Source organism: Neoarius graeffei, chromosome 20, assembly GCF_027579695.1.
Source record: "Neoarius graeffei isolate fNeoGra1 chromosome 20, fNeoGra1.pri, whole genome shotgun sequence".
Classification (NCBI taxonomy): Eukaryota; Metazoa; Chordata; class Actinopteri; order Siluriformes; family Ariidae; genus Neoarius; species Neoarius graeffei.
In genome coordinates, this window is record NC_083588.1 from 59,895,025 (window position 1) to 59,913,512 (window position 18,488).

An 18,488-nucleotide genomic window follows, 5' to 3' on the forward strand; every position below is an offset into this window, starting at 1 on the left:
AAATTCGATAAATAAAAACTTTATACGGGCGGCACGGTGGTGTAGTGGTTAGCGCTGTCGCCTCACAGCAAGAAGGTCCTGGGTTCGAGCCCTGGGGCCGGCGAGGGCCTTTCTGTGTGGAGTTTGCATGTTCTCCCCGTGTCCGCGTGGGTTTCCTCCGGGTGCTCCGGTTTCCCCCACAGTCCAAAGACATGCAGGTTAGGTTAACTGTTGACTCTAAATTGAGCGTAGGTGTGAATGTGAGTGTGAATGGTTGTCTGTGTCTATGTGTCAGCCCTGTGATGACCTGGCGACTTGTCCAGGGTGTACCCCGCCTTTCGCCCGTAGTCAGCTGGGATAGGCTCCAGCTTGCCTGCGACCCTGTAGAAGGATAAAGCGGCTAGAGAGAGAGAGAGATGAAAACTTTAAACAAAACGTCCGAGAAAATCATTTTCACTTAGTACTTTCATTCCATTTTTTTTTTTTTTTTTTTGGGGGGGGGGGGGATGTTTTCGAGTAGAGTTCTTATTTCGTCCTTGGTTGGTTCAGCAACACGCGCCGCCATTTTGTTTTTCTCTGCTCATGGTATATGAGCTGATATCCTAGTACTAGAGTAGCCAATCAGAGCGCATGATTGCTCATATCCAGTGAACGTGGATGGAATAATATAATATATATAATATATTTTTCACATCATGACGCAACAAAAACCTTTTTGGGGGGAATTTCTTGTTTACTATTAAAAACAGGTGAATTTATTTAGCACTAAGCCATTAATTAAACTTCTGTGCTATGTAGGTCTATGATTATGTTAATGCACCAGAAAACATGACAACATACCAGATACACTACCATTCAAAAGTTTGGGGTCACCCAGACAATTTTGTGCTTTCCATGAAAAGTCACACTTTTATTTACCACCATAAGTTGTAAAATGAATAGAAAATATAGTCAAGACATTTTTCTGGCCATTTTGAGCATTTAATCGACCCCACAAATGTGATGCTCCAGAAACTCAATCTGCTCAAAGGAAGGTCAGTTTTATAGCTTCTCTAAAGAGCTCAACTGTTTTCAGCTGTGCTAACATGATTGTACAAGGGTTTTCTAATCATCCATTAGCCTTCTGAGGCAATGAGCAAACACATTGTACCATTAGAACACTGGAGTGAGAGTTGCTGGAAATGGGCCTCTATACACCTATGGAGATATTGCACCAAAAACCAGACATTTGCAGCTAGAATAGTCATTTACCACATTAGCAATGTATAGAGTGGATTTCTGATTAGTTTAAAGTGATCTTCATTGAAAAGAACAGTGCTTTTCTTTCAAAAATAAGGACATTTCAAAGTGACCCCAAACTTTTGAACGGTAGTGTGTGTTTGTATTTTTAGCTGGAGATTTTTTTTTTCTGTACATAATCCAGTAAATACATCAAAAAAATAAAACAAAAATATAGCTGCAAGCAGCAATGTGGGGGCCAAGCAGTATAGGTGCGACGGATTCGTCTTGACCCAAGGATTCCAGAGATTGTTGAATTTTGTTTCTAGCCAAAAAGCATCATGAGATATGAGCCTAAAGACATTTTCCCTAGTTATAGCGCCCCCTAGGGGCAAATTTGTTCCAAATGTTTTGTGGGCCTTTTTGGAGGGGTGTGGCATAATGCTACCAAGTTTCGTTAAGGTATGCCAAAGGCCGGCCGAGATATGACCACACTTCCTGTTTCGCATCAGCGCAGCCAAATTTGATTGGCTGCCATGGCAAAACGCTTACGAAATTCAAAACACTGAGCATCACTTTTGTGCGGCTTGGTCCACTTATCCTATACACCAAGTCTGGGAAAAATTGGTCAAAAATTGAGGGAGGAGAAGCATTTGAATTGATTTTCACAAAATTCAAAATGGCGGGAAAAATATCCTGCGGCAAATGACATCATAGGGTGCGTTGGATTCGGCATGGCCCAAGGATTCCAGGGATACCAAGTTTTTGAAAATCGGACCAACGGTTCAAAAGTTACAAGCAGAAATGTACCTGCGACTTTGACCTGTTGGTGGCGCTAGAGGGTTTGAGGTAGAGGCCTGAAATTTGCTGAGAGTAATGTTGAGACTGTCTAGAATCAGTGTGCCAAATTTCACAACTTTTTACCAGACGGTTCTATGGGCTGCCATAGACTTGCAGAGGCGGAAGTGGACTGAATAATAATAATAAGCAGAACAATAGAATCACTATGGGTGCCTTCGCAGCTTGGCCCCCAAATATATATGAGCTGTAAATTTTCATGAAACAGGACAGGAAAATAAATACAAGAGACAACAAAAAATATATATTTACTGTAAACAGAAATAGGACAGTCAGTCAAAAAAAACAGCAAACAAACAAATCAAATATAATAATAATAATAATAATAATAATAATAATAAATACATCAATGCTTCCACAGTTTGATAGTTTGAAAGCTAAACGCAAGCAGAAACAAATCAAATCCGAGTTATTTATGGACAGGCGATCTGCACGGACACCTCAGCACGCACACAGCTCAGCTCGCAGGACCCCAGCCAACATGGCGGCGCCCGAGTTCTCGGCCGGGGAGTTTGAAAAGTGGCTGAATGAGCGGCTGGATGGCTTCGGGGCGGACCGGGAGGTTTACGGCGCTTACATTCTCGGTGTGCTGCAGGAGGAAGAGAACGACGAGGAGAAGAGCGACGCGCTGAACAGCATCCTGGCCGCTTTTGTGGTCGGTACACGCCGGGCTTCATGCGCTCCGACTCGGGTTCAGTCCCTAACCGCTCCCTGCTGTGCATGAAGTGCACTGTGTAGGGTGTCGAAGCTGTTAATGCGCTCCCTATGTAGTGCACTTGTGTAGGGATGAGGGAGCGGTTTGGGATTGAGCTGGTTAGGGTAACGCCTGTGGAATTAGCTTCACTTCTTAATGAAATGTTTTAATTGACTGTATCTTTTAAACTGTTCTCCTGTCACGGCTAAGTTTCTGTAAAAGTTAGAAGTGGTCAGATATTTAGTGCTTGTGCCCTACTCCCTGACCCCTAAAACCAGCCTAGTGGATTATAGGGTTTATGATACATTGATGGATTTTTTTTTCTTGTCCATAATCATAAATAGTGCCCTACAGTAGTGAACATGGTGTGGTTTAGGACACACTTGATGTTCTCCAGCTCTTCAAATAACAGCTGAAGTTTATTTTTATCATGTCTACCTCAGCAACAGCGTTCCCAGCTGTTTTCAGGAGATGTATGCTTAGAAGGTCGACAGATGACGTCATGAACTATTATTCTTTGAACAGCCATGATCAGTTTTATAGTTTTTTTTTCCTTCTTTTTGTGAATAAGTAAGATTTTCCTAAAAAGTTTATTTAGAATAGACTAGAGTTTCATCAGAGTGGAAATGAGTGAGGTGTTAAGGCCAATTTATGCTGACAACCCAGTCCTCGCAGATGGCGTCTGCGTAGCCCCCCCACCTTCGCAGACGCTCTGTGCGCACCTCCCAAAAATTGTGACCATCGCAGACAAGAGGGCTCTGATTGGTCCACTGTACACGCACTTCCGCTTCCCTACTTTCCCGGTTTGGTTTGTTTTCACGACCGTCATTTTTAAAAACACGAGCGAAGATGGAGCAGCACGAAGAGCGGTTGATCGAGGAAGTGAGGAAGTATGTACATCTATACGACTCCAGTTCTAGTCATTATAAGTAACTGGAGGATAAACACTCCACTAACCACACCCACCAACTACTGTACTCCTAGCGACTTCGCACCCCCTTGCGTTGTGGCGGTGAATAACATTGCGCACGCCTATTACTCCCCGCTCAACGATAAATTACAACTGTCTGCGAAAAGCTATCTGCGAAAGCCTTGTCGCAAGAGCATGCAGAGGCCCTTAAACCCCTGTAGGGTGTGCAGTTATTAGAAAATGATCAACAACAGGGTGGTTATGCAGGAAAATGAGGTGAGAAAGAGTGTGCAGGCAGGGTGGAGAAGGATTTTGGGAGGATGTATAAGACAGCAGTGAGAGCAGCTGTGATGTCTGGATTGGAGACCGTACCCTTAACGAAGAGACAGGAGGTGAAGTTGGAGGTGGCGGAGTTGAGGATGTTACGGTTTGCGATGGGAGGTTGGACGGGGTAAGGAACGAGCACATGTGGAGAGCTTGGGAATGAAGCTAAGAGAGATGAGACTGAATTGGTACGGGTACATCCTGAGAAGAGATGCAGAGGAGAATGTTGAGGATGGAGCTGCCAGGCAAACGAAAAAGAGGAAGGCCGAAGAGGAGATACGGTACATGGATGTGGTGAGAGAGGACATGAAAGTGGTAGAGAAGGATGCGGAACACAGGGAGCAATGGAGACGAAAGATCCGCTGTGGCGACCCCTAATCGGGAGCAGCCGAAAGATCAACAACAGGGTGGTGTCATGAGGACCAGTGCAGGCTGGTTATTTTCCTTTCACAGCACTTTGAAAATGGTTACATTTCATAATCAATGAAAGGCACATTGTTGTGTGTTTTTTTTTGTTTTTTTTTTAATCCGTTTATAGTTACATTGTGTTGCCGAAAGTCTCCAAAACAAGTTGTTTGAGGTTTGTGATGAACTGTGAAGCGTAAACTCTTTCTCTTCTCTCCTGAAGATGTTGGAAAACTTGGTTACTGGAGACTCCTTCCATAAACACTAAACATCCTGTTACAGAAAAATTCACTATATTAATGATTATACTGGATATTTTCGATGATGTGGAGCGTCCATCAGACGAGTCCCTGTCCCTGTGCAACTTGTTGCTATAGAAGCGATAGCGTATTAGCAGGGCCGCTGACAGCTTTGGCTGGGCCCGGGACAAAATGCTCTGAATGGGCCCCCCCGGCCAACCCACACACACCCACCCACCTCTCTTATCCCAGTCTCTACTCATTCCAACCCTTAAATGACAGGTATTCAAAAACCATTCAACCGGTCAACAACCATTTCATTTTAGCATTTCAACATTTTTACAGTTTTAACATTTTAACAAAAAAAAGCCCCAAACCAGCAACCTCACACATATTGTGATCCTGTGAAGTAATCCCCAATTTCACTGAATCTTTCCCCCCTGTACTGTAACGGAATAAGCGGTTACTGTTATTTTGTATCCTTTAACCAAACGCCGTTAAATGTATTCCGTTACGCCCCAAGCCTGCATGCGACAGCCCCCGCAATGCCTTCCTAAACTCGTGGATAGTCTACTATAATCACGCGATTGGGGTGCTCTTGAAGGAGCAGCGATGGACGGGGGATTTCGGGCAGGGCTGGGGGCGAACATAGTATACTGTGCGTGCGTACTGTCCAGTGTGAAAAGCAGAGAAGAACACAGCGCTCGAGAAACGGCGGGATATGATTGCGGGCTAATGTGAATATTCTTAGCTTCGATCAGATATATGAAACACAATGTTATTAAGCCGTTGTGGTTATGAAATGATTCAATGCCCTGTGTGTTTGATATGGTGTTCAGTGTGACTTGCTCTCCCCTCGTTTGTAACATGAATTGCGTGCCGTGCGTGCCTTGGTTGGGGTTACTTTACGGGGCTGGAAAAAGTTGGCTGTGTCTTACCTGGCTCAGCTGCCCCACTGCCTTTGCTAGTACCTGCTGCATCATCCCAATCTTTTTTAAAATATTTATGCAGTGAGCCCCTGAGTCTCTTGGTTTCTTCCTCTTTTCTTTTCTGTGCCCCTGACTTGTGCATGTTGGCAAATGGCACGCACGCTGATTGTCGAAGCTCTATGATCGAACGATGTCGTTTTTTTTCCCCTTAATCAAAGAGTCAGACCAAACCATTTTTGCATTAGGGGTGGTAGGGGGTTCTTGACGCCTTTTTCAAAGACAATAAAGGCAAAAGATCTAGAAATCATTTATTAAATGCAAATATAGCACATTTCTCCCCCAAATCAACACATTTTGAAATGAAATAAAATAATTTAATTGCAACTTCATGAGAGCCCAGTTCTGGGCCCTCCCCATTCCTGGGCCCGGGACAACATACCCGTTTGTCCCCCCCTGTCGGCGGGCCTGCGTATTAGATCGAGTGTATTAATATAAACCTACGATGGGAATTCAAGTCAGAGCTGCTATCTGACCAATCAGATTTGAGAATTCGGTAGCACTGTGGTGTTCCTGAACTGTCTTTGGTCCTGGCACCACAAACTAACCATTTGCGTATCTACAGAAGTCAAAGCAGCTGTAACTGAAAAGCGTTTGATGATCATCTTATTTTTAGGATGAAGACGCACTCGAGGAGGTTTGTCAGCAGATCCTGAAACAGTGGACCGACTGCTGCTCTCGAACCGCAGCCGCCAGCAATCAGCCAGAGGGTAAGCTGAAACATTTCAGACTTTAACTGCAGAGACTCCATATGACCGTCAGTATGTTGCACTTCACATGGCAGCTGTATTACTTAAGTCCTGCCCCTCCAGCAAAAATCTGGGGGTGGGTTTCCCAAAAGCATTGTAGCACAAAGGTCATCGTTAAATGGTGGTGTGAGCATCACAACGAACACTCTCTCTCTCTCCTAGTTAAGACACTCTTAAGGCCAATTTATGCTGACAACCCAGTCCTCGCAGACGGCGCCGCAGATAGCGTCTGCGTAGCCCCCCCACCTTCGCAGACGCTCTGCGCGCACCTCCCAAAAATTGTGACCACCGCAGAAGCCTCGCAGACAAGAGGGCTCTGATTGGTCCACTCTACATCTGCTGTACACGCACTTCCGCTTCCCTACTTTCCCGGTTTGTTTTGTTTTCACGACCGCCATTTTTAAAAACACGAGCGAAGATGGAGCAGCACGAAGAGCGGTTGATCGAGGAAGTACGTACATCTATACGACTCCAGTTCTAGTCATTATCAGTAACCGGAGGATAAACATTCCACTAACCACACCCACCAACTGCTACTAGCGATTTCGCGACTTCGCGCCCCCTTGCGTTGTGGCGGTGAATAACATCGCACACGCCTATTACTCCCCGCTCAACGATAAATTACAACTGTCTGCGAAAAGCTATCTGCGAAAGCCTTGTCGCAAGAGCATGCAGAGGCCTTTAGCGTGAAGAGGCTTTTGGGGAAACCCACCCCAGCTTGTTGGTGAAGGTGTTAGAGAAAACACATGGCCTGTCAGATTCTTACACTGAGCTGGAGAAAAGGTCCTTTGAGCCAAAGACCAGGCTTTGGCTTTTCTTGACCGGTGTTTGAAATCTGTGCTTGAATCCGATCTTGTTGATCCATTTCTGGTACACGGTGAAGCAGATAAGAGCCTGGTCTTGTATGGCTAAAAATATCTGCCTGGGAACATTGCTAAGTGACTTTAATATAAGCCATTGGTTCTTAAACTTGGAATCACAACCCCGCACGAGGTCATCTGAGACTTTTACCAACTGTTATTTATAATGTACGCTATATGGCCAAGAGTTTGTAGACTCCTGATTAGCATACCCGAATGTAGGCCTTTATCAAACTGCTGAGGGAGGGAATAGCAGTTTATCGTAGCTATAACATACAGTGCCATGAGAAAGTTTGGGCACCCTTGACAAATCCCAGTATTTTTCATTCATATATAATTGGGTGTTTGATTCTACAACTTAGTCTTGACATATGAAATAAATAAAAGACACAGACATATTTCAGCATTGAAGAGAAGTTTATTGGGCTAACAGAAAAAGTGCAATATGCAGCAAAACAAAAATAGGCCCGTGCATAAATTTGGGCACCCTAACAGAAACATTCCATCAATATTTAGTGGAGCCTCCTTTTGCAAAAATTACAGCCTCTAGACGCTTTCTATAGCCACCAATGAGTGTATGGATCTTGGACGAAGGCATCTTGGCCCACTCCTCCTTGCAAAACATCTCTAATTCCTTGAGGTTTGAAGGTCTACGAGCATGGACAGCTTGCTTCAATTCATCCCACAGATTTTCAATGATATTCAAATCTGGGGACTGGGATGGCCATTCCAAGACATTGTACTTGTTCCTCTGCATGTATGCCCGAGTGGATTTTGAGCAATGTTTCGGGTCATTGTCTTGTTGAAACATCCATCCCCGGCGCAACTTCAACTTTGTTACAGACTCTAGCACATTATCCTCAAGAATCTGCTGGTATTGAGTGGAATCCATGCGACCGTCAACTTTAACAAGGTTCCCAGTACCAGTACTCGCCACACAGCCCCACAGCATGATGGAACCTCCACCAAATTTCACTGTGGGTAGCAGATGTTTCTCTTGGAATTCTGTGTTCTTTTTACGCCATGTGTATTGCCTCTTGTTGTGACCAAATAACTCGATTTTTGTTTCGTCAGTCCACAAGATCTTATTCCAAAAGGATACTGGCTTGTCCAAATGTGCTTTTGCATAGTTCAAGCGACTCAATTTGTGGCGACTGCGAAGAAAGGGCTTCTTCCTCATCACTCTCCCGTACAGTCTTTCCTCATGCAAATTGCGCTGTATTGTTGCCCTATGCACAGTGACCCCATCTGCAGCTAGATCCCTTTGCAAGTCTCTGGTGGTGGTCTGTGGGTTGTTTTTAACAATTCTCAGCATCCTTCGTCTTTGCCTCCCTGAAATTTTTCTTGGCCTACCACTTCTGGCCTTGACAAGGACTGTGCCTGTGGCTTTCCATTTTCTTACAATGTTCCTCACGGTAGACACTGACAGCTGAAATCTTTTGGAAAGTTTTTTGTAGCCTTCCCCTAGTCCATACTGCTCTATAATCTTCGTTTTGAGGTCATGAGAAAGTTGTTTTGAGGCCCCCATCTTGCAGCTCTTCAGAGGACAGTCAAAGAGAAAGAGAACTGGCATTTGGCCACCTTAAATAGCCTTTGTCATGATTGGATGCACCTGCCTATTAAGTTCAAGGCTTAATGAGCTCACTTAACCAACTTGATGTTTTCAATTACTCTGTGATGATTAGTTACAGGTTTTCAAAGCAACAAAATGTCAAGGGTTCCCATACTTTTGCACAGCCTATTTTTCACATTTGATTTAATTTCATACAAAGGAATACACCAATAATTAAAATCAGTGTCTGCAAAACAACCCAGCACTTGGCTCTGATGGGCAAAGGAAGGACATGCCACTAGGGTGTTTTTCTGTGGAGACAGAGTCAATTATTGTACAACCTCAGACGGGGTGCCCAAACTTTCTCATGGCACTGTAAACAGGTACATGACGTAACCTGTCTCTCGAGCTTGCGACGACATAAAATCGAACTATAAACCTTTTCAAATGTGTGACGTGTCATTAATTCATAAATAAAACATTGTAATTGTTTACAAATGGCTATCGTAAAAGCAGAATAACGCACTCCAGACTGTACAGTTGTACTAAAATACTTTAATAAGCTTCAGGGTGGTAGCAGCACTCCGCTTGCACGTGGTGCCATATCACACCACCCCAGCGTGCATTATGTAAGGAATAACATTCTCCAGATCAATCCTGCATCACCCTGTTGTGGTTTTTCGCAATGACCGGCTTGCTGTACGTTATCCTGATTATTACATGGTCGCTTACTAAAGAAATCGATAATTTGACACTTTTTTTTAATTGCTTCCAGTTCTATGGTTGGAACCGCATCCATAGTAAATTAAACTCTGTCGCCTTAGTAAAAATTAGCGTGCTGCTTAGCATTGTTTGTTTTTCTGAGGAGCTCTTCTTTTTGCACCACTGGGTGCTGCGAATGAGCTGACGTTGTTAGTTATTACTGTAACACGATTTCCTCCAGTCTACAATCAGAATTCAACAAAGCTGTGTAATAACTTCATACAACAGCACAGTCTTGCCCCTTTTCCACCAAAGCAGTTCCAGGGCTGGTTCGGGGCCAGTGCTTAGTTTGGAACCGGGTTTTCTGTTTTCACTGACAAAGAACTGGCTCTGGGGCCAGAAAAACCGGTTCCAGGCTAGCACCAACACTCTGCTGGGCCAGAGGAAAGAACCGCTTATGTCAGCGGGGGGGGGTGGAGTTGTTAAGACCAACAACAATAACAAGACCGCGAAAGATCGCCATTTTTAAGCAACGAGAAGCAGCAGCTGTACAAACGCGAAGTCATTTATTATTATTATTGCTGCTGCTGCTTCTTCCGTGTTTTTGCTTCGATATTCGCGCCAAGGTTTATGCAAATGCAGCAACGTAACTGACGTATACAGCGACGTAACTGACATATACAGCGATGTAATGACGTGGCTTCCCTTAGCACCGCAAGCTGTGGAAAAGCAAACTGGTTCTCAGCTGGCTTGCAAGTTGAACGAGTTGTGAACCAGCACCAGCACTGGCCCCGAACCAGCCCTGGAACTGATTTGGTGGAAAAGGGGTATCTGTCACGTGTTATTCTATATGTATCAGGATCTGTAAACGTACATATCCGATGAAGAAATTTAACTCTGTGCATATTCATGTCACAAGAACGGTCAACGTTGCCCATAATTCAAGCCGAATGCAACACATCTGCACAGCTTAAGCATCCATCAGTTTCATAAGCGTCTTTATGAGGAGCAGAGCATGACGGCGTAGTTCCTGTAATAATGTGACAGGAAAATGTAGGACAGTGAATAAACCACACTTGTTTGTGTTCTAGTTCCTCGCTGTGTGAGGGGTTTATTTATTTATTTATTTATTTATTTAAAAACTGATCTCTCTGACGTTTATGCTTCATCAACACCCTCACAACTTGGTAGTATTTATTTAAAAAAAAAAAAAAGGAGCAGGACAGATGGAGGATTATTTTGACAGACAGGAGCGATATAATCAAGAGAACATTGATTAGCTTATTCCACTGGCACCCGTCAAGGGGAGGGATTTATTAGGCAGCGAGAGAACAGTCAGTTCTTGAAGTTGATGTGTTGGAAACAGGAAAAATGGGCGAGCGTAAGGATCTGAGCGACTTTTACAAATCGTGATGGTGAGATGACTTGGTCTGAACATCTCCAACATGGCACATCTTGTGCGGTGTTCCCGGTATGCAGTGGTTAGTACCGAACAAAAGTGGTCCAAGGATCCAAAGGACAACCGGTGAACCGGCAACCGGGTCATGGGTGTCGAAGGCTTGTTGATTTGCATGGGGTAGCTCATATGGTCCAATCCCACAGAAGAGCTCCTGTAGCACAAACTGCTGAAAAAGTTAATGCTGACACCTTTCTGTTTTAGCCAGCGTTAACGCTTTTTTCAGCAGGTTGTCTGATCTTGAAAAGTTGGTTCAAAAGGAAAAACAGCTGGGAAAATGATCTCACGATCTGATTCTTTTGTCCTAGATGAGGTTCAGGCCATCGCCAGTCTGATTGAGAAGCAGGCTCAGATTGTGGTCAAGCAGAAGGAGGTGTCTGAGGAGGCCAAGAAGAGGAAAGAGGCGCTGCTGGCGCAGTACGCGAACATCACGGATGAGGAAGAATATCCTTACTCGCTCTAACTTGTGATCAGTGGAAAGAGAAAATCTGATGAATGTTGTTGCTTTGAGTCAGACTTTGAACGTGTGTAGTAACTTGTGTGTCTCCGGTTTCTTGTGTTACATTTCTTAACGTTGACACTGAAGGAGAAAACGAACAGGAAGCGACAGGAGCTGCGGCAATCCCCAGCAACAACTGTATCCTTTTCTTGCTCTTGCAATCTGATTTTTTTTTTCTTCTTCCTTCTTTCTCTGTACAGACACAGAGCTAGACAGAAGATTGTCTGTCTTAGGCTGGGCAGACACTGTGCGATTTTATTTATTTATTTATTTTTCCTTTTCTTCTCTTCTTCAATCGCGGTATTCAGCTGCTGCTCACACTGTACGAGTGAATCGCAGGGGTAAACAGCACGCAGCTTACGATTCCTGTTCTCACACTACGATCCGATGCTCAGATGCGATCTGACTGCTCACACTGTACTTCCAGATTCTTGTATCCGGAACTGCAACGTGAATAGTGTTGTGACGTTCGCGAACGAACCGATTCTTTTGAACGGCTCCTAGGCATGAACGATGAGAACCGAGTCTCGAACTGGGGGAGCCGTTCTTTCTGTCGTTCTTTTTCTGTACTGTGTTTCAGATAGTTTATAATGTTGTTGTGTGATATATTAATGATAATATTGTGGGAAAACTACTTTGCACGGACGTTCATTTAATTTATTCTATCGTCATTTTGTTTGTTCCATTTTTGTGTATTTTATTTATTTATCTGTTTTGTATCTCAGACTTAAATATTTTTGTAAAACAAGTGTTTTTCTATAAAATATTCTTGCGTTCTTGATAACTAATGTTCTTGAGTTTTTTTTTTTTTTTTTTACAGAAAAGCCGTTCTGCATGGACATTCATTGAAGCCCTCATTGTTTAGGGGTCACAATAATGTAAGTCTAGGTTGCTTTATATAAAAGGTATGTCCAGAAATATTGATGTCACTGTCTAAGCAGAGGGATGTGGCTTCTTTAGACGCTGTCTTCTTAAAACTGAATAAATATTTTAAAAGAGCCAAATGAGCCAGTCTTTTGAACGGCTCTTTTCAAAGAACGGATCACAAAGATGCGGATCCCATCAAAGAGCCATAAATCCCATCTCTAATTACGTGAGGAAGAAGAGGAGACTGGAAGTGCTGCTCAGTGTTTTTCTCTTCCGTATCTGTGTTCGCGCATGTGTAGTGTGACAGGTTGAGGTAAACCGGCTCGTGACGCTGCTTCAACAGTGCGATAGCCTCACGAGGGGTGACCAGGATTTCAAACGTTTGATTTTCATCCGATCGATCGGGAGGAGGTCGTGAGGTGTTAATCGTTTGTCGTTACCCCATGTATACTACACGATCCGAGACGCACGATTGAGCCAAAAATCGGCCCGATCTCCAAAATAGTCGCACGAGTGAAAATCGTGTCAAAATCCGCAGAGTGTCTGCCCAGCCTTAGAAAGATTTCAGGCTTGGTTCTAATTCCTGTGTTTATGACTGTCTACAAGCTGTAAACCTTGTGCTTCCAAGATATGAGTCGTTCCAAGTATGAGAACAAAAACAATTGGATTTGAGCAACTTCTCTGCTTGGACCCCTAAATATCACGTACCAGTCATGTATCCAAAATCCTGAACACAGCCCACGATTGATCCACTTCCCGTCTCTTAAGAGCCAGTTTGAAGTCCGTGGATGAACAGATCGCACTAATTGCGTTAACATCCTTTACTTCTGGCCCCAGCTTTGTTTAAGAACACCAACGTGGAGGATGTGATGAACCGGCGCCGGCAGCAGCGTGAGCAGGCCAAGGAGGACGCACAGAAGAAGAAGGAGCAGGACAAGATGCAGCGTGAGAAGGACAAGCTCTCCAAGCAGGAGCGTAAAGACCGGGAGAAGAAGCGCACACAGAAGGGCGAGCGCAAGAGATAGACAAGGAAATCGATTACAGACTCAAACGCTGAAGATGAGAGACAAGTGACGTATCTTACGGACTGGTTTTGGTGGGACCTTTCGGGTTTTTTTATTTTTATTATTTTTCTTTTAATCAACTGTTTCAGCTCTTCTCAGCACCACTCCGTAAGCCCCTTGTTCACTGCTCAGACTGTCTCCTGTTAGTTTAGTTAACCCACAACTCCAGCAGGATACAAGATTATGTTCTGGTCAGGGTTTCAAACTGGTTTGCCAAAATGTCGTCCTGAACATTGCACAGCTTGAGAACTGATATTTCACTTTTCAGCCTGATCCACTGCATCCGTCGTCGTCGTCATCATAGTTCACCACAGTTTCCAGTTTGAGTCTAAGGACACTTGATGGATAAATAAAAGCTACTCGTTTTGAGAGATGAGTCAGATGTGAAGGTCTCACAGAAGCTGTTCTTACGGAGAAGGTTGTGTTCGACTTTTTCCAACACGGTAAAATTCAACACAGAATTTGTTTTCGTTTAATTCAATCTGAGATGTCGCTCTTATTTATAAGAGTACAGTATTGAGTACTTGGTATATGGAAATGTGAAGATATCATCTCTTGTAACCAGACACGTGCTACAGGTGCAGTAGATATGATGCTTCGAATGACTTTTTTTTTTTTTTTTTTTTTTTTTTGAGACTTCTGAAATACACAAGTGAGCATAATTACGTAATATCTCCTCTCTTATTTTACGTACTTGTCATAAAGCTCATAAACATGGTCGTTTTAAAGCTGTTCACTGAGGAAAACTAACGTTCTTCCTTAAAGGAGATACGCAGAACCTTTTATTTTTAAATAAATTTCTGAGTGGATAGTATCTCCATCCTTGAATCTTGTATGCTGCATAAATAGGAATAAAATTTTATTTATATATATATATATATATATATATATATATATATATATATATATATATATATATAAAATATTTTTTTTTTTTGAGAGTTAAAATCGACTGCAAAGTTGGCGTTCGAGCTGCCCCGCTGAGCCAGCCAGCCCTGAGCGCGTGACGTCACTGCGGTAACCGGTTTTAACGCCGAGGCCTTTTACAGCTATAGACCAAAGTCATATAAATAAAAAATTTATGCTGAAAGTAAGAAATACCGTTACCAACTTGCTCAACTAAGACTGATTTGACTTCACTGATTGTGGGTTGACTCTCATTAAAACAGGATGGGTGCTATAACGTATGCAACATACACGTACATGCATGCATTTTCACTGATAAAACGTAAAAGGCTAATTAAATAATCAGATGAACTGAGACAATCACATTCTGAAGCAAATTAAATCTTATACCGCTAACTTAAACACACAATACAACTTACATGGATTAATCTAAATGCAGGTAAGCAACGTGGTGTTTTTGTTTTGTATCCAAATGAGAGTCGGAGCTTACCCGTCTGTGTTCTCGCTTCCTGAAGGCCGACCTTGTGGCCGATTTGTTTTGAAACAGTCTGACTTTCAGTTGTTCGTTCAGTTCTCCGTTCATTCACTTCATCCATGTAAGGACGAGATATTACTACTGAGGCAGACGTATCTAGTGGAGAAATCAGACGGCTGGTCCACTCATTCTCCATTTTCTCCATACTGAGTACTCCGCCATTACTGCTCGGCTCAGGCAATTACTAAAACCCGGGGATGGGAAGCAACATCACCGGTTTTAGCAACAACTGTGGGGAGGTCACTGCCCGAGTAATATGTCCCGTCCCGTCCAGGGTTTTTAGCAACGACCCTTGGCTCACACTCCAGGAGAACTGCTGCAACTGAACTTGCTTTCCTTTTCTTGTAGTTTTCCTTTAATTAATGATACTGCACCCTCTTTCAATACGGGCTTATAGCCAACACTCCAACAGTTCAGAGGTTTCATACGAGTCTTCGGTAAAATGTGCAGAGCAGAGGAGAGACCACTTCGTAGGTGTCCAATGTGCCCATGAATTTCTCGCAAAACGCGTCCAAATCTTTGCAGTTTGAACATTTCTTGGGCCATGAATGCAACATAAATCCAGCTTTTGTCGTGTTGCTGCACCGGCCAAAAACGCATCTATGTGGCATGGCGATAAATTAGCTCAAAATGGAAGCTCGGAGTTGCACTCAGCTGTGTTTTTAGTATAACGAGAACGGTCTCATCACCAATAGACTTCCTGCGGTGATGTCACAGATGTCAATGTCATTCACTCAGACCGCTACCTATATGAATCACTTTAATCTTAAAAATTACTATATTAGATTTATTGGTAATGCTTAAAACTATTCCTACACCATTCTTGAGGTCTCAAGGCATTTATAAACAGTGAGGCCGTGGCTCTGCGTATCTCCTTTAAGAATCTCACGAGGCAGTGAAACTAACGCGCAGTGGTGAAAGTCTTCGCTTTCAGTTAACATGGTGTTATGAAATGACTCGAAACACTTCAAGCTTTGTTTGTGTGTTGCAAAAGAGAGAGTTCACCAAAAATTGCCTGTAAAAGGATACAACGGGATGTGGTGAAGTTTTGGTTCTGCTCACAAGTATTTTAGTTCTGCATCAGAGGGTTTACCCCCCCCCTTGATTTCCATGTTACTGTCTTCTAACAGCTTTGACATTCATGAGCTATGAAATTTACTGATTTTTGTTTCAGGAATATTTTACAGACAAATAAAGCAAACATACTGATAATGAAAGTGTAAGGGCAGATGTTCAACTTTTTAATAAACCTTTTTTTTTTTTTTAAACTCAAGTTTCTGTATACAGTCAGGTAAAAAAAAAAAATACTGTGGTGCTTGAAAGGTTGTGAACCATTCAGAATAAATACATTTGTTTTTCTTTTCCATAAATACGACTCCTAAAATTCAATAGAGATCCCAGTTGAACAAATGAAACAAAAGTACGCTATTATACTTGATTTTTATTTATTAAGGAAAATGATCCATTATTACATATCAGTGAGTGGCAAAAGTATGTGAACCTTTGCTTTCAGACCCTCTTGTGCAGTAACTGTTGATCAGATCCTGCACGTTGGCTTGGAGGAGTTTGTCCGTTCTTCTGTACAGAGCAGCTTCAGCTCTGGGATGTTTGTGCGTTTCCTCACGTGACGTTTCTACTGGATTAAGGTCAGGACTTTGACTTGGCTATTCCAAAACATTAACTTCTTTAATCATTCTTTAGTAGAACCACTTGTCTGATTTAAGGTTGTTGTCTTGCTGCATGACCCACTTTCTCTTGAGATTCAGTTCACGTACAGATACAGATGCCCTGATGATATTTTTCTTACAGATTCCCTGGAATAATTCAGAATTCATTGTTCCATCAGTGAAGGAAAGTCGTCCTGGCCCAGATATGCAGCAAAACAGGCCCAAACCATGATACTACTACTACCACCACCATGTTTCACAGACGGGATAAGGTTCTACTGGAATGCAGTGCTTTCCTTTCTCCAAACATAACCCTTGTCATTTAAAACAAAAAGTTCTATTTTGGTTGCATCCATCCACAGAATGTTTCCAATAACCTTGCTGGTCCATGTGATCTTTCGCAAACTGTAGTCACACAGTAATATTCTTTTTGGAGCGCTGTTGCTAGCTTTCTCCTTGCAACCCTGCCGTGCACACAACTGATTGTTCAGTGTTCTCCTGATGGTGGACTCATGAACATTAGCCGATGTGAGAGAGGCCTTGAATTGACTAGAAGTTACCCTAGACTGCTGGACTATAACACGCTTTGCTCTTGGCGTGATCTTTGTTCTGCTCCCCAGGAGTGCTCGACCAACAGCCATCTTGAATTTCCTCCATCTCTCTCTGGCTGACTGTGGATTGGCGGAGTCCAAATTCTTGAGCGATTGGTTCTGATCTCTGTGTGTTGTAGAGATCAGACTTCGATACATCCCTGTTCTTTAAATAAAACGCAGCAAACACCTCAAACCTGATTATCAGCCTATTGATTGAAAACACCTGCCTCTAATTTCACCTTCAAATGAACTGCTAATCCTAGAGGTTCACATACTTTTGTCACTCGGTGACGTATAATATTGGATCAAGTACTATATAATTCTCATTTGTTTAATCAGGTTTTCCTTTATTTACTTTTAGGACTTGTGTGAAAATCAGATGATTTTAGGTCACATTTATGCAGAAATATAGAATTCTAAAGGCTTCACAAACTTTCAGGCACCAGAGTATTTCAGCTGTGTCGTGTCTAATCTCTGAAAGGATGGATTCTGTTGACAAGAACACAGTGAGGTGATACAAAAATAATTTGACGTAATGCCAAATGCATTATAATTTCCCTGTAAGAGTACGGTCTGGAATGGTGTGTGTGGTGTTTTTTTTTTGGTACCACTGATTTTACCAACGATTACACAGTGTACAAGGTTTTCATGGTTTATAGTCAGGTTTAATGTTTGCAAATATCTGTGAGAAGTTAGTTTGCTCACCAGCATCTGTCCATCTGTCTCTCTCTCTCTCTCTCTATCTCTATCTCTATCTGTTTCTCAATTTCTGTCTCTTGCTGTCTGTCCATCTGTTTCTCAACTTGTCTGTCTCTCTCTCTCTCGCTCTCTCACAAAGGAAAAGAAAAGCTGTTATCCTGGATAATCCTTACACTTCCACTGAAAATACATTTTTAGTACAACCCCGATTCCAAAAAAGTTGGGACAAAGTACAAATTGTGTAAATAAAAACGGAATGCGATAATTTACAAATCTTAAAAACTGATATTGTATTCACAATAGAACATAGACAACATATCAAATGTCGAAAGTGAGACGTTTTGAAATTTCATGCCAAATATTGGCTCATTTGAAATTTCATGACAGCAACACATCTCAAAAAAGTTGGGACAGGGGCAATAAGAGGCTGGAGAAGTTAAAGGTACAAAAAAGGAACAGCTGGAGGACCAAATTGCAACTCATTAGGTCAATTGGCAATAGGTCATTAACATGACTGGGTATAAAAAGAGCATCTTGGAGTGGCAGCGGCTCTCAGAAGTAAAGATGGGAAGAGGATCACCAATCCCCCTAATTCTGCACCGACAAATAGTGGAGCAATATCAGAAAGGAGTTCGACAGTGTAAAATTGCAAAGAGTTTGAACATATCATCATCTACAGTGCATAATATCATCAAAAGATTCAGAGAATCTGGAAGAATCTCTGTG

At 42.7% G+C, this 18,488-nt stretch overlaps 1 protein-coding gene across 3 annotated transcripts; it reads left to right on the forward strand.

The window, feature by feature from the left end:
• Positions 1 to 2,490: 2,490 nt before the first annotated feature.
• Positions 2,491 to 17,256, forward strand: ccdc43 (coiled-coil domain containing 43). 3 transcript variants are annotated; one of them, XM_060902088.1, is made up of 7 exons: positions 2,491 to 2,710; positions 6,230 to 6,323; positions 11,241 to 11,376; positions 11,514 to 11,569; positions 13,136 to 13,805; positions 16,317 to 16,449; positions 16,613 to 17,256. In XM_060902088.1, exons 1-5 carry the CDS (start codon positions 2,537 to 2,539, stop codon positions 13,321 to 13,323), a joined length of 648 nt encoding a protein of 215 aa, XP_060758071.1. In that variant the 5' UTR covers positions 2,491 to 2,536; the 3' UTR covers positions 13,324 to 13,805; positions 16,317 to 16,449; positions 16,613 to 17,256. The 3 variants fall into 3 exon arrangements, with proteins under 3 accessions (XP_060758071.1, XP_060758072.1, XP_060758073.1); XM_060902089.1 differs by lacking the exon at positions 13,136 to 13,805 and having other exon boundaries at positions 2,492 to 2,710; positions 11,514 to 12,309; XM_060902090.1 differs by lacking the exons at positions 16,317 to 16,449; positions 16,613 to 17,256 and having other exon boundaries at positions 2,492 to 2,710; positions 11,514 to 12,309; positions 13,136 to 13,223.
• Positions 17,257 to 18,488: the final 1,232 nt, after the last annotated feature.